The sequence below is a fragment of the Denticeps clupeoides genome, chromosome 15 (genome assembly GCF_900700375.1).
Source record: "Denticeps clupeoides chromosome 15, fDenClu1.1, whole genome shotgun sequence".
Taxonomy (NCBI): Eukaryota; Metazoa; Chordata; class Actinopteri; order Clupeiformes; family Denticipitidae; genus Denticeps; species Denticeps clupeoides.
The window spans coordinates 8227807-8239464 of NC_041721.1; the positions used below are offsets into that span (position 1 = coordinate 8227807).

At 41.3% G+C, this 11658-nt stretch overlaps 1 protein-coding gene across 6 annotated transcripts in view; it reads left to right on the top strand.

The window, feature by feature from the left end:
* The window catches only part of rassf3 (Ras association domain family member 3), a 39501-nt gene extending 29179 nt beyond the window's left edge, over positions 1-10322 (top strand). For all 6 annotated transcript variants that reach the window (XM_028954105.1, XM_028954106.1, XM_028954107.1 and 3 more), the window contains 4 exons: positions 3339-3446; positions 4887-5136; positions 6854-6969; positions 7416-10322. In XM_028954105.1, coding sequence (XP_028809938.1) covers positions 3339-3446; positions 4887-5136; positions 6854-6969; positions 7416-7565 — 624 coding nt within the window. In that variant the 3' untranslated portion in view covers positions 7566-10322. The remainder of the gene's footprint in view (positions 1-3338; positions 3447-4886; positions 5137-6853; positions 6970-7415) is intronic.
* The last annotated feature ends 1336 nt before the right edge of the window (positions 10323-11658 follow it).

Genomic DNA, 11658 nt, shown 5'->3' on the forward strand with positions numbered 1-11658 from the left:
CAAAGGACTTGGCTTTCAGAGGGTAGAGAGGCCACCAAGCTTAGAAATCAGTGCTTTTATCTTGTAGGCAAATACCTTCAAGCTTTTCAAAGCTTTATTTTAATCAGCTGGCAACAGTCCGGTGTGTAATATGAAAAATCAATTAATTAATAGCATATTAAAATATGCTTCAAAGACCACTTATAAATAAGCACCAAATTCTTCTGTCAAAGAGGTTTCCTTCATTAAGTGTTGCATGTGGACTGATTCCAGATCTTGTGGGAAAAAAAAACATGCAACTGGGTAAAAAGAAACCCCTGGGCTCTCCAAAAGAAGCACAAAAATTCACTATTCGTATTGCATGCCTTGTGATTTACTAATTAGGGGTGTCGACACCGCAATATATCGCAATAATTTACGAAATTGTAACGCCACAGGAACATCAAAAAATCTATATTTTTGTATACAAATTGAGTCCAGCGGTTTGTGCTGTCGATCGTTTTCTTTAATGAGGTCAGCAGAGATGAGAATCAGCATGCGACCACAGCCTCCACTCCTGTAGATGGCGCTGTACAGCAGCATACTATAAATTACTGCCTGGCATTTCAGACAGAATGAAGTCAAAAAAAAAAAATGACAGACCGATCACAGCAGCTTGTATTTCGACTCGTAGTTAAAGGTCCAATGTGTATGAATTTTAGTTCAAAATATCCATTGTGTTATTTGCTCACGTTAGCATGCTTATCTGCTACAAGCAACCCACCCTGTCTCTTAATGCCACTGTGTACGTCAGGAAGTAACAGTGAGTTTACCGTAGTGTTAAGTCTTCTCCGAGGTACCCGTGAAAAAATTACCAGATTCACCCTCTTATTAGGTGTAAACTGGTTTGCTACCAGGTATACAGTCAGTTCGTAAGGTAACCCTGTGTGAAAAATACAGGTATGAACGTGGTTGATACTACTTAGGAGAGGGGTGGACACCCGGGGCTTCTGGTAAATTACTGCCCCTGTGCCTCTTTTGTAACCTCTGTGTTCAGTTTTGCATGCAGTTTGTGAATGGTTTGGAGGACCCACCACTGGTTTAAGATTTCACCAACTCGTGTGTGTGTGTTAAACTGCTTGCTTCCTCGGCCGAGTCACAGCCATGGCCTCAGATCCAGGCTTTGCCGCACTTATTAACCCCACATTTTTTTGAGTCAGAGGAAGGAGTTCCGTCCCAGTCACTCCGTTCTGTTTTAGGCTGTCCCTCCACACGTTGGCACCCGGGAAATGAGCATGCCCTTATAAGGGTCCGTGTGCCTGTTGGACCGTGCCGGGCTTTCTCCCTCTGCTGCTGGATGACCATGTAAGAGCAGAGCGCTTTACAGTCAAGGCCAGAGAGAACGGGAGGTGTGTTACTGACCTCAGAACAGCTAGAAGGATTGTTTTGGTGTCTGTAGCCACAGACTCGGGAGCTGGCTTAACTTAAAGGTCCTCTGACAAATAATCTCACAAAGTGAAAATTTGTAACATTTTAATACGAATTCCCCTAGCCTGTCTACGGCCCTGCAGTGACCAGAAATGCCGATATGTACAGTATTTATTTATTTTTATTCTGGAAAAACGCAGACACGTCTTCCTGTCTGCGCCAAACATTCTGGATTGTGAATGGTGTTGCTGCCATTTCCACAAATGCCCCCTCAATTTCTATAGGCCGCTCTCCTCCTCATCCTGCCGCTCTCCTCCTCACTCAAAGCACCAAAATGCCCCATCCTGGAGAAATCTCATTGTGTGACTGGCTACAAGTGGCTAATTTTTAGATGCGTGAACCTTCACTGGTCTCATGATTCGATTACGATTATCAATGCCTCAATATCGATGAATCACGATGCAGCCCATACATTTTGTGCATGGTCACATGTTTTCAAATACAATAGTTAAGGCCTCGTACATCTGTGTGGACAATTTGAAAGTGAAGTGATTGTCATTGTGAAACACTGCAGCACAGCACACGGTGACACAATGAAATGTCCTCTGCTTTTAACCCATGACTTTAGAGTGTGTGGGGAAGGTAGTTTGCTCAGTGGCACCTTGCCGTGCTCTGTGTTCAGTCTGCACTCCCCTGATGCCACAAATGCCCGGTTCAGACGATCAGCTTTTGCTCCATTCCCGCTTTGTCTTTGAAGTGGCAGAAATGAAAACTCTCTTGCTTGGATTCTATGGGTAGTGTGAAAACAAATCACGGCGCGCAGCGGACAAAGTTCTAAATTATTACGGTGCAAGAACAAGGTGCCACACCACGCAGTGTGAAACTCCAACCCAGAGCGGCGCTGTAGATCAGGCTGCCACAGTCACTACAGGCACTACTTTTTGACGAGAATTTTTATACCGTCGCCAATATGCAATATTGTCCACGTCTGCATTGCGATGCATCGATTATACGATTAACTTAAACACCCCTAGTAATTTTGCACAATGGCTGAATTTCAGAAATAGACTGCAGATACAGTATTAGAGGACCTCTATAAAAGCAATATAATAAAATGTTCATGTCGGGGGTGATCTGTCCTGTTAGCATGTGACATGTGAGTTGTTCACTTCCTAGGAGGATTAGTCAGGGCTGGTGATGTTACTATCAGGGTCACACCCTTCTGTGTGATTACTCATCCATTGGCATTTGAATGTGTAGCATTACTAACATTTTTGGCATGTTTGATCCATTTAATGTTGTCTGGAGAAGAGAGTCTTGTGTTGTTGTAAAATGGAAGCCCGAGACCTTGTGACCTGAATGTTAGTTGCAAATCTAAATCCGGACCCGAGTCACACCTCAAATAGTGTAAATAAATTGAATGCATAAACTTGCACTGATTTCTTGGAAAATGCAAAACACTGACCATGTATAACTTGTTGCAGGCAGGAGTCCAATTCTGTTGTCATATGTTAGCGACATGGAGCTTCAGATGATAAAATCATGCATGAAAAAATAGCCATATTCCTAAAACGTGCCTGTACAAGGCAACGCAAAAATCCTTTTTTAAATAATACATTTTGTATTGATTATTTTAATTTTGCTGCATTGCTTTTTTTTTTTTTTTTTTTTTTTTGTGGCGTGTATGTAAAACAGTCGCCACCCAAGGCAGTGTGATGTGGACACTCCTGCATCTGACACTGGAGCTCATTGTGTCTCCCACTTCATCATCTGAGCCTTTCTCTGGCCCAGAGGTCATTTTTACGCAGAAATACCCAGAACCGCCCTGCAGAGCTCTGCTTTACAATACTGTTACCTCATTGTGCTCGGCTGCAGTGGGCTTTTGTGCTCTCTGATTTTATTTAAATGAATCTGGCGGTCTCTAAATGTCTGTTTCTCCCTCCCTCCCTTAGGATGTTGAGAAGGAAAAAGTGCAGCAGGCCCAGTTCAGCAGAGAAGAGATCCAGCATAAGATTGACCTGTACAACTCCGCCACTCGAGACCACCTCAAAATGACGCTGGTGAGACCATGTTTTTCTGTAGGGAGGTTCTTCAGTTCAGTGCATGTCACACTCACAAAACAATGGCCTTGAGGTCTCTGGGCAAGTACCATGATGTGTTATTTTTGCGTGGCAAGAGTCCTTGTGTGTACATATACGTGTGTTTGTTCATTTCTAAATATGTGTGTGTGCTTGTATGTGGTCATGATAGTACATTTTTGGAGAGTCTCTGAACAATAATCAGTCTAAATAAAGCTGTGTACAGCTGTGGTTTTGACAGTGACACAAATACTGGTTTTCACAAAGTTTGCTGCTTCAGTGTTTTTAGATCTTTTTATTGTTTGTTTCTGTGGTGTATTTAAGTGTAATTACAAGCATTTTACAAGTTTCAAATGCTTTTATTGAAAATTACATGAAGTTTATGCAAAGAGTCAATATTTGCAATGTTGGCCCTTTTGTTTTCTGCCTTCACACATGTACCGTCTGCAGCTTCCCACTCAAAAAAAATACATGGTTTACAAAATAACATTGAGCAAAGGCTTCTATACATTCTGTAATATAATATAAAACCAACATTTAAATGGAGATCAATATTATTTTTGTGTGTGAGTGTGTCTGCCACTGACAGATGTGTGTGAAAGGTTATAGTGAAGCTTTGGTTTAGAGTGTCCTCTTAGGCTTTGGGGAGACTGTCACAGTCTGTTAGTCATGGATGTCAACAGATTGTTGAGTTACAGACACTCACTCACACTCACTCACACACACACACACACACACGCGCACACACACACACACACACACACACTAGTGTATCTGTGCCCCCTGACTGGTGAGAAGAGCTGACATTTGGACTAATAAGCTTAGTGATGGAGCAAAGACCCTCAAATCTGGGGTCCATCTGGCACCCTCCACCTCTCCTTTACATGAAGATGGCATTAAGTGTCTTGCAGTAATTCAAAGTACCCAGCTGTGGGGTACTTTGAATGTGGGGGAATTGGGGCAGTAGTGGCCTAGTGGGTAAAGGAAGCGGATCCGTAATCATAAGGTTGCCGGTTCGAATGCCGAACCACCAAGGTGACACTGGGGTGTCACTGAGCAAAGCATCGTCCCCACACACTGCTCCCCGGGTGCCTGTCATGGCTGCCCACTGCTCACTTAGGGTGATATGTTTAAAACAGAGGACCCTTTTTGTGCACCATGTGCTGTTCTGTGCATCACAATGACAGTCACTTCACTTTAATTTTCTGTACAGCTCCATCTACAGGAGGGGAGGTTGTAGTTGCACTCAGATTTTCTTCTTTATTGATATTTGATGCCCCTCTATCCATAAAATATCATACATTTGTGTATCGATATTTTCTAACACCCCTACTCACAATGATAGGAAATTTAGTTTAATTGCAAATATGAAATTATTACAGTAACCTTTGAGTCAGTCATATTTTTCCTTCTGTTTTGCAGAACTCCAGTGGCCTGTATACAGGCTTTATTAAGGTGCAGCTGGAGCTGCACAGGCCAATCACGGTGCGTGGGTGCGGAGGTGGAGGCGACGCGGAGGCCTTCTATTTGCCACGAGGCTCCGTGAACACCTTACACATCAGCAGCTCCAACACTGTGCGGCAGGTGATCGAGGCTCTGCTCAACAAGTTCACCGTGGCAGACAACCCGGCCAAATTCGCCCTGTACAAGCGGTGCAGGAGAGAGGAGCAGGGTGAGTGTGTGTATTTCGGGTCTGGTTCGGGCTCAGTTTTTATCATTTTAGTCGGGGTCCTGTCAGGTCGTGCTCAGAAGATAAATGATTGGTCAGGAAACATGAGTAAATGTAATTTTTTTTAAAATATAGAGCTTGTAGTATGCAAAGAAATCTGGGCTTTTACAAAAGTGGTACTTGTCAGGCTGAATCCTTTTATTTTTTTTATTTATCAGGCTTGATTTCAGCTATAATATGATGCCAGATTCTTTAGCAAGGCCATAATCAGGAGTCCAGGAGCAAGAGTTCAGCCTGGGATGCGTGTGTTTCCAGACACACACACACACACACACACACACACACACACACACCAAACTGTTTCCACCTGTTTTTGTCAGATCCTGACTCATTCTGGTGGGCCTTTTGAAGACCCTACAGTCAGATGAATGACGTCAGTGGCTCGTCATAGAACTAGACTGCACATATGGTCGCGGCTTTAACTACCTGCTTTTGCATTCCACACCGGCCTGGAATGTGCTGCAGACGACTGAATTCCAACCCACATCGTATTCCAGCCCCCCGTACAGGGCTAAATGAACAAACTGGACTGTAGTTTTGTGTTATCCTGCCTGATTTGCCGCCGCGTTCTCAACCGGTCCCGTCATGAGCCTCCTGACATGGTGTCGAGGAGTCAGGGATAATGAACAGGGCAGGGCAGATCCCCTTTTACTGTAATATGAGTGGGGGGGCTGCTGCGTAATTGGAGGATTAAAGGAGACGTTAAGTGCTGTTGGTGGTTGTAAAACCTGCTGACCAGGCAGTGTGGTTGTTCTCTCTGTGCGTGTGGCCCTCTTTTTTTTTTAAGTTTCTTTCCCTGGTTTTGTTAGGATTACCCTTTCTGATCAATTTTTGGACTTGTGACCTGTATATGTATGTATGGATTGTTTTGAGGGCGTTAATGTTAACGCACTGTTGGTGTTTATTCAAATAAGCCGAGGGAAGCTATCCAGTAAAAGTGACTGTCTAGACAACATTTAATAGACTTGCAGGGAAGTTACAGCCAGATGCTAAGTGCTGATAAACTTCTGCTTTAGGGGCTTTTAAATCATGCGGGACCCCCTCCTTCCTTAACATTCAAGATGACGTCATTATACTGCAGCAAGCACACACAGCCTATATTAGGCAATGTTTCATGCAACAGACACTTTTACCAGACCTTTGTAATAAACATTGTTAATGTGGGACTGGGTGACCTTCGTGTGTCTCTGGGTTCATCTGTCAGTCTGTTCCAGGGTGCGTTTGTACATGTGTGCATGTGTTAGATAATAATGGACTGGCTGTGGTAAGCACATGCCGCGTAGCTAATGATCCAGTTACGGACTGCACAGCATGAAAGAGCTTGGAGTCCTGTGATCTTGGAAAAGGGATTTATCTGGTTGTTGTCTTGCATGTGTGTTTTTTTTTTAATGTTTCTACTTGCTCAAGCACACACACCCTCATAGGCCTTAGAGTCAGATGTCTCTATCTCTGGCCAATTAAATTACTGCATCAAGCTTTTCCATTATTTCCGACAGCGCGTTGTGCCATTTCTGGATCAATGTGCGTAGAGTGTGCCGCAGTTTGTCGGTCATCCCTTTGTTCTATGCTCGGCTGTGTTGTGTTGAAAGCCGACTGCTCCTCAGTGGTGAAAGGCTGTATCTACTTGCTTTTAATTGTTTACGCGTGTTCTCTGCTGCAGTGTACGTCTGTAAACTGGCGGAGAGTGAGCACCCCCTGTTTCTGCGGCTGCTGGCGGGCCCCAACACAGACAACCTGAGCTTCGTGCTCCGAGAACAGCAGACTGGGGAAGTCATGGTGAGGAGCTATTTTTCCATTTATTCTGTCATTAAAATGGCAGTTGTAATATACATAATGCATTCTTCCTCACAGAGAGATTAACCCTGGCACCTAACAATTGGGAATTTTGAATTCATGTTAAGCTGCTGTCACTGGCTGCTGATGAGGTGAATTGGAATAAATCCTGGAGGAAATGAACTTTGGTTTGCAAGGAGTTTCTGTATGTTATCGAACCTATACAACCTGAACAGTTTCCCCTAAAACACAATGCAAAGTAATCAATACAATGTACTAGTTTGAATCGCTATATGTATCTCATGCATGTACGTAGTAGACTGCACACTTGTTTTTTTAGTGTATTATTCTTAGTTTAGATTAACCATTTTTACACATTGCATGCTCATTGTTTTAGGAGTAAATTGAGGAAAGCTATGTAAAGCTCTTGTGTTCTCCTCCCTGTTTAGTGGGACGCCTTCACCATCCCTGAGCTGCACAACTTCCTTCGCATCCTGGACAAAGAGGAGCAGGACCAGTTGCAAGTGCTGACCAAACGCTATGATGTCTACAGGGAGAAACTGCAGACTGCTCTTAAAGCTGCGGGGGTCCCCGCCTAACTCTGTCCTCCTCAAGAGGGTGGGAGGCCAGCTTGGCTCATTAAACGAAGGCGGGACTGGAAGGAGCAGATCAATGGGCCCTATTTTGCAGATCTGCTGCCTGAGAGATGCAAGCCATGTGTAGAATAAAACATTAGTTACTGTGCAAACGATGGGGCCACTATCTCACAGAACACTGTCACAGTGCAACACGGGGACCTTGGGCTGTCCTTTGAGTGGTGGCACATTTTCCCACAATGCACCACTGGTGCCATATTTGCCCAACTTCCCTCTTGAAATCTGATTTTTCAGAAAACGTTTCCCCCCGGTTGCCTCTGAAACTTTTATTTAAATTTTTTTGGTCTGTAAATATTTTTGTTTACTGTTTTTTTTATTTCTTTTTTAATTTATATTTGTTTTTAATTTGTACTTTTAAAATTAGTCTTATTTTAAATTAAACAGGCACAGCAGGAATAATCAGACAGATTCAGAAGTGGCTGCTGGATCCCCAATGAGGGTTCATTTCAGACTTGTCCATGATATGAGTCCAGACCACAGATTAAGTGCTTGTGATGAGATAGGGGGAATGGTAAGTGGGGGTTGTCGAGCGTGTGTAAGCGTTAGTAAGAAGCAGTGTGGTCACATGCTGTGGCCACTAGCCTGGGGGTCAGATGCCCTAATGAGTATCATGAGCAGAACCTTGAGCTGCACAGAGAAAATGAGTGTGTGGTTAGCCTAGTGTCTCTGAACAAGGGCAAGGTGCTATCTGTTATCTCTGTGTGAGTTGTAGCTGACTGCTTGGAGGATAGAAATCCAGAGAGGATTACAGGAAGTTGAGAAAAATGGCCGTTGGTGAAGTTGAAATGCTTTGAGATGTTTTCAGGAGTATGTTTTAGGAAACTGATTGAATGAACGTTTATATGCATGTTGAGCATTGCCTTTGCGCTTGATTTTCTGGACGTCTTACATTGTTCTTTTGACCACCATTTATAAGATTGATTGATTGTCTGCGGTAGACGATTGGTTGAAGCTGCAGGAAAAGTGCTGTCATGTAAAAATGTGGTTAAAGGACAGGGGATCAGGAAGAACAACGCTAGTGCTGTGCTTCATCTTGTTTTCTGTAGAGGAGTCAGGCATTTCCCCTTATCTGTTCGACTCTGTCAAAGTGAATGGCCCTAGTTAGAACATGGTAAATGTCAAGAGGAAGGTCAGAGCCTTAGCTGCATCTCTGCAATTTAATGGCTAAGCAGGGGTCTTTAGAAAGCAACAAATCAGATTTGCTTTACCTGAAAAGCTGTTGTGCCAGTGTCAGATAGAGCTCTCGACCAGGAAGCAAGTGTCATGACCACAATCAGCAAGGGCTTTTATGGAGCATTTAGTTGTTCATGTGCGTCTCTTTATTTGCCTGTGCTGTTTTTAAAAAAAGCGGACGCTACGCAAAAGTTTGTTGCTGGAAGTGCACTTTTGTCACAGTCTGTATTTGGGTTGACCTATTAAAGGATTTGAAGAGGCCAACTGCTTATGACAGTAATAAAAAAAAACAATGCTTTTGTGTCAGTTTTCTGGATGTTCATGTGCATTTCTGCATGTTTGTGCAGCATATAAACTGTAACACTAGCGGCCCAGGAGCATGGTAAAGTGGGGACCTCTTCTGGACAAGTGCTGGACTGTCACTGTGCTTATTTGTGAAGTGAATAGTTTTGTTTATGATCTCATTTATGGTCTTCAAGCCTTTACATTATAACCAAAGATGATAAATATAAAGATTTATTTTTTCCATTATAATTGGTCCAATGAGTCATAAACCTCACTAAACTGACAGAATACTAGATTGAGCGTGTTTAAGGACTTAACCTTTTTCTACTTAAAACACCAGGTTAAACACCATTTAGAATCACAAGTCTGTCTGTGCTGGAGTTTTGCTGGAACTGGGAAAGCACAAGGACAACTGAATCGACACAATGTTCCATTGATTTGTTTTAGGTGGGCTTTAAGACCAGTGAAAAGCTTTTATGGGCACTTTATGGATTAATTCAGGGATTTTTCTTCACTTTATCAAAAGCCTATATCTTGAGCTATTTTATCATTTTGAATGGAAAAGTAGTTTAATGTAATTGAAGGTTTTACTTGTTTCTAAAGCTTGATTTTTAAGGCAACACGAGCTCCTGTAAGACATGTTTTAAGATAGACTGTGAAATATATAATTTTTTTTGTGGGTCCTCTTTCGTTTATATTTAAGTAATGTGATTCTACTACTAAAGTAAACATCTATACATATATTATATAGCATAATAATATATTTTAAATAATAAATGCATCTTATCATTATGTTGTGTTATTGTTATTATTTTGATCATATAAATGCCCGCATTAGGATTATTAATTTATAATCCTTGGCTGTATAAGAAGTTAAGGCCAGTACTGTCCAACTTTCTATGGAACAGTATTATCTTTTTTGCCAAAAATATGCAGGTCATTTAAATGACTGCTAGTAAAGTGACGTCTACTTACCAGCCTGTTTTTGATAGTGGTCACACTTTGCCTACAAATATATTTCTCCACCGTTGGGTTTTTGCTAATGTACTGCATGCATGCTGCAGCGGTACAATGAGTTTTGTATCTGTGCTGGGCTTGCAAGAAAACAAAATGTTATCAATTTGTTTTTTTCTATTTAAAATGATTCAAGCTGAAGCTGGTTTATTTTTTTTCTAGGTAATTAGGCCTTTTGTTGCAGAGGCCTGAGTTCATTTAATAAAGTTGTTTCTAAAAGAAAAAAAGGCAAAACTTTGTCTGTCATTTTTTATTTTCTTAATAAAAATGCATTCATTCATTCATGTTTTTTGTGTGTCTGATAATACTCTTCTAATTATTGCAATTTCTCCCAATTCTAATATTTAATGTCCCAGAGATGGAGATGTTGTTATATTTTTGGTAACACAAGGGGAAAATGAGTGGAAACTTCAACTCTATTTTTGTTCTTTACCTGGTCTCAGATGTCTGCTGTTCAGCCACTGTGAATTACACCTGTTAAGTCATGGCAACACGTTTCTCGTGGCAACTCCATTTATTGTCAGCCATTCCTAAACTAGTAGTCCTGAACTATTTTAAAAATGGTCTTAAAATGTGCTGATTTTAGCAGGCTGCAGCAGGGCAAGACTTCTCCATAATTAAGTCAGTGGAGGAAAATGAATGATTTAATTAAAGATGCTTTTCAAACCAAGTCTACTGAGTTGTCAGAAAACAATCAATGATATATTTATCAATTCAAAATTATTTGCATGTATACATGGGAAGAAATCACTACGGCACATTCTCCACCTCCAGACATAAAAAAAGAATATGTCAAAGGACAGTCTTCTTTTTGTTTTTTTGTTTTAACTATGGAATAATTTTTTGGAACCGTATCAGTATCAAATTTTACACTCACTATCTGTAAGTCTGTAAACAACATGGGGTTGTGCAATATGACCCTTCTGCTGCTGTTCTTCTGTGCATCTGTTTCCTGTTGCTGTTGTCACTTATTGACTCTTAACTTGAACTCTTGCATAATGTGCAATGCTGCCTTAACCATTACTACATATTTATTTTTAGTGCTTCTGTTTATTTTCATGTATACTCATAAACGTATGTCTGTCTCTCAGTCTCTCTGTGCACTTGTATGTTCAGCCCATGTTGTACATTCCTGAGTGCAGAGGGGGGGGTTTGGGTTCATGTAAGTAGATCCATAACTCTGAGTTGGATTATTCCTCGGACCCAACATGAGGCAAGTCTCTGCAATCTGAATTTAAAAAAAGGTGACAAATAAACACATGAAATCAATATGTCATATAAAAGTTTACAGAGAGAAACTTGTGCCAGTATTGTTAACTACTTACTATCATGACTTTTATTTTATTTATTTATTTTTTTTTAAGTGAATCCAAAGAGTTCTCCAAGAAATATATCAATCAGCTTGTTGACAAATTTTGCGAATAGTAGGACCACATGGCTAAAAATTAAAGAACGCTGTAATTACAGAAAGCCTTACATGCAATAAATGATTTTGAACATTATTGAACATTATGAAAGGTTAGAACACCTGTGTGTAAACAAAAAATCTCTTGTTGCTGATCAT